Source organism: Lycium barbarum, chromosome 5 (genome assembly GCF_019175385.1).
Source record: "Lycium barbarum isolate Lr01 chromosome 5, ASM1917538v2, whole genome shotgun sequence".
NCBI lineage: Eukaryota > Viridiplantae > Streptophyta > Magnoliopsida > Solanales > Solanaceae > Lycium > Lycium barbarum.
Genome location: NC_083341.1, coordinates 115,206,966 through 115,211,607, shown reverse-complemented (window position 1 = coordinate 115,211,607; position 4,642 = coordinate 115,206,966). Strand labels below are relative to the sequence as shown.

At 36.3% G+C, this 4,642-nt stretch overlaps 1 protein-coding gene across 1 annotated transcript; it reads left to right on the top strand.

Moving 5' to 3' along the window:
- Positions 1–630: 630 nt before the first annotated feature.
- Positions 631–3,958, top strand: LOC132642632 (14 kDa proline-rich protein DC2.15-like). Its single transcript, XM_060359721.1, has 2 exons — positions 631–871; positions 3,631–3,958. The coding sequence occupies exons 1-2, from the start codon at positions 744–746 to the stop codon at positions 3,956–3,958; spliced, it is 456 nt and encodes a 151-aa protein (XP_060215704.1). The 5' UTR covers positions 631–743.
- Positions 3,959–4,642: the final 684 nt, after the last annotated feature.

The following is a 4,642-nucleotide window of genomic DNA, read 5'->3' as shown; positions in this document are numbered from 1 at the left end:
TATTATTTTTTAATTATTAATTTTATAATTAAGGAAAAAAGGAGTATAAGTCAATTAGTCCGCCATTAACAAAATGAAAAAGGATTTCTTGGTCTTTGTTAATTGAACCCATATTTCTTAGACACCATTCAAACCAATCATAAAAATGCATGGTTGAGGAATTTGTTAAACGATTAAAGAAATCGACAGAGCCAATTAGTTATGTGGCAACTCTTCATACATAATATGTTTTTCTCTCTTTTTTTAAAAAATTTTATTTTACATATAAATTCAAGGCAACTTGCATACACAGTCAAATTTACATGGGAACAACGAGAAAAAGGGATAGAGAGGTCCAACAATTAGCATGTACAAAGGTTGGGGTTCAAATAATTAAGAAGAATAATGACATGTGAAAATAAATGATAAATGTTTCTTCTTCAAAAAAAAAAAAACATAATAAATGTTTAACGACATTCAAAAAATTCGAAAGTTTAAACTCCATAATACTAGGTTATATTACTCTTATATCAAATTGGGTTACTAGTGGCGTCTTGATATTCTCGATATTTGTATGGAAATACCCACAAATGGTCCACTCAATTTTCTAATTAGTTCTTTTTGAAAATTTGACAAAAAAATCCAGCATTTCTATCTATAAATACCCACTCATTTCATTCATTTCAAGCACCAAGCAAGCAACACATTCACTACTAATTAGCCACACTCAATTGTTGAGAGTACTAATTCCTTAACTCTTAGAAATGGCTAAGTTTTCTGTATCCTCCATTTCCCTTGTTCTCACATTGAACATTCTCTTCTTCATTATAGTTAGTTCTACTTATGTCCTATGCCTACCACCCACAAACCCCAAATACCACCCCACCCCTACATCCTCTATCCCATCCACCCTCTCTACCCCTACACCCTCCGCCCTATCCTATCACACCCCACCCTTGGTAAGGCATGATTGGCACCCAGCACCTTACAGGAACCGAGCGAACCAACTTATAACTTACATCCTTCATGTATCAAATGGAAACAATAAGATCAAGAGGCTAAATATGAACATAATATCATGCATAAGTAAATTTACGATAGGCCCATGACGTCGACATTACTATTGTCACACTATGACTAAGCTGTACATAGGAACTGTCTGCAAAGCCTCTATGAACATGACTGAAGTATATAAGTCGGGACAGGGCCCCCGACATATCCTCTTGTCACAAAAAAAAAAAACATATGCAACTCAGACTCGGCAATGCTCCAGGAAGAAGTGGAGCTCACCAATCAAAACTGGTACCTAAAGGCAGCCTATGATGAAAGATCCTCGTCTCGTCTATCTACACCTGCGGGCATGATCGCATCGTCCACAAGAAGGGACGTCAGTACGAGCAATGTACTGAGTATGTAAGGCATGAATAGTAGTATGATATAAGAATGAAGATAACATAAGATAAAGTAAGTAATTATACATCGTACCCTTCTTAAGATCTCTGTCATGTAAACTACCCGTCTATAGGAAAAACATTTCATACACATCCATACATACATATGCATTCACATACACTTACTATACATACATCGGTCATATCTGTACTCGGCCCTTGCGGGACTCGATGTTATCTTGCCCGGCCATATAGGCACGGTAATATATATAGCATCTTGCCGGGCCATTAAGGCACGGTGTTGTCTTGCCCGGCTATATAGGCGCGGTGTTATTTTGCCCGGACATATAGGCGCGGTGTTATCTTGCCCGACCATATAAGCACGGTATTATCTTGACCGGCCATGTAGGTACGGTATTATCCCCAGCTGATCAGTGGGATGCAATGCATACATACACACACACACATAAAAATACATAAATGAAATCAACATCATCATTAGCATTACCATTGTCACTATATCATTCCTTGAAGAATCAACCATCGTAAGATGAAATCGATAATGTCACGGGAGTCTCGAGAATCATGAACTTAGACAGCACTGGAAATAGAATTATTATCTTCACTATATCTCACCTCGAAGGAACAAGTAACATGAGGTGAGACCATCAACAATACGTAAAATCAAGGGATTCATGGAATGGCTCAATAATCTCATAATGCTCTCAAATCATAGCTTCGGAGTTGCTAGAGGAGAATCATCATCATTGCACAATCATCATAGAACATATTTCATTTAACATCATAGGAAGCTTTAAGATTCATGAACTTCTAGCTTTTGAAAACAAGGAGGTTATGAAAAATTTATGGGATCATAACTTAGGAATCATGCCTTTGAAAGAAAGGACAAGCCTTAACATACCTTCTTGGTCGCCTTAACTTTAACTACTCAACGCTTGTCCTCCCAGGCTCGTAAATTTATATTCAAGAAAATTTATACTATTGTTAGACTCACCTTTATACGCTTGTCTTAGTCCATCAAATAAATCTTTCTAAAATCTGCCGAAATTTCGGCAGCATCTCCCCTATATCCTTTACCTCCTCCAAATACCAAAACAACTCCGAAACAATACCAACAACATCAACAACCATATCAATACCAATATATTCCATAAAACATCCCACACGATGTTTCTCCGATATTCAAACCAACCATAACAACATCCATAATACCATAATCAAAGAATTATATTCAATTTAGTCTCAAATTAATCCAAAATTCTCTTTCAAACTCACCTCATGGCCATCAACTTTAATTCAACTCTTTATGATTTTCTCCTATGATTCTTTCCTTTCCAAGAATTGCTAAACCTTTATATCATCTTAATCATGTAAATAATAGCAAGAACATACCTTATAGTAGAAGGACTTCACTTTATTCACCCTTTCCTAGATCAAGTTCAACACCACCTTAAGATGAAACAAGAACAATTTCCTTCCATAAATTTTCCTTGAGTTTTTGATGTTAATATTCACTCTTGATGATTTGGAAATGTTATGAAAGATTATGGAGTATTATGGAAGATTAGGGAGAATTACAGAAAATTATGGAGGGTTATGGAAAGTTGTAGAACTCTCAAGAGTTCCCTAGAAGAGTGGAGAATGAGAAAATGGTGAAATATATGAAAATTAATGGGTTAGAGGGGTATTTATAAGTGTGGTTTTGGTACTGTAGCAGCACTGTAGTAGTTACTGTAGCACGCGTTTCTGCTCGGTCAGCTGAACTTGTAACGTCCATAATTCTCTACTCCGATATCGTATCGACAAGCGGTTTGTTGCGTTGGAAACTAGACTCGACGAACTTCATTTTAGGCGTTTTAAACACCTTAAAACTCTCAATATACTAGGAGATAGACCCCTAAAAAGTTGCCCAAAATTCAGTCCAAAATTTTGTCAACTTTTTCCAAATTCTCGACAAATTTATTTTCTTCGATTTGCTTGGTCCCGGAGTTTGCCATAGCTTATTATATGAACGTAATCCGTCATGACCATAGAATTACTTCGTATAATATCATATATCCTTGAAGGGAACTCCAGTATTCATATTTAGAACGTCCAACTTATAAATTTCCATGTACGAAACTACGGGGTGTAACATATCCCCCTCTCCCTCTACCCCATATACCCCCTTTACCCCATCAACCCCCTCTAACCATAAACGTTCTACCCCATTAACCCCATCTAACCCTACCCCTGCTACCCCATCAATTTCATCACCTCTCTCTACCCCTACACCCTCTACCACACCCACCCCATCATCAAAAGGAAAGTGCCCACAGGACGCACTAAAGCTAAGAGTGTGTGCCAACTTGTTAAATGACTTAGTGCACCTTATGGTTCAAAGTAGCCCAGCTCAAACTCCATGCTGCTCTCTAATTCAAGGACTTGCTGATCTCGACGCTGCTGTTTGCCTTTGCACTGCCATTAAGGCTAATGTGTTGGGAATTAATCTGGATGTTCCTCTTTCCATCAACTTGTTGCTCAACAACTGTGGAAAGTATGTCCCTGAAAACTTCCAATGTGCATGATTAAGATAATGCAGTTTCAACTGCATATGTATTTTGTTTCAGTGCGTTTAGTGTATCTTGAATAAGGAAGGCTACTAGTTGTCTTCTTTTATTGTATCTTATTTTCATCAGGAGTAATAAATGACATACACGTTTGATATATAACATGCATGCATGTTTGATCTAATAAGGACACATGTTGACAAATTAAGTACTCATTTATAAATTGAGATTTTACGTGCAAATGCATAAAATACTTATTCATCATTTAGTTTTAATATTTCTCTTTCATCATTACATTGTGTACGAAAACAAAATAGCTTGGAGGGATAAAAAATATTAGAATTTGAAAAGCTAGTGACCGTAAAAGGGATTATACTTTTATTACCTTGCAAATAAAACTTTGAGAGAAAAGTATATACCTTCATTATCTTTATGTATGAAGGTTCTGATTCCAAATATTTTATTCCCACCTGGTGTTCAATAGTCATTTTAGGGCCCTAATTAATATGTGTAAGACTGGGGAAATTAATGCTCCTTACCTAGGGCGGAGCCACTACTTTAGCTACGCTCAAATTCGTTAAAACGTAGTAGCTTTGATTCAAACCATGTATTGGTGTTAAAAAATTCATTCTATAAGTATAAATATCTATTCAAAACCCTTTAACTTAAAAAGATTATGATCTAGAACCTATAAGCTAAAAA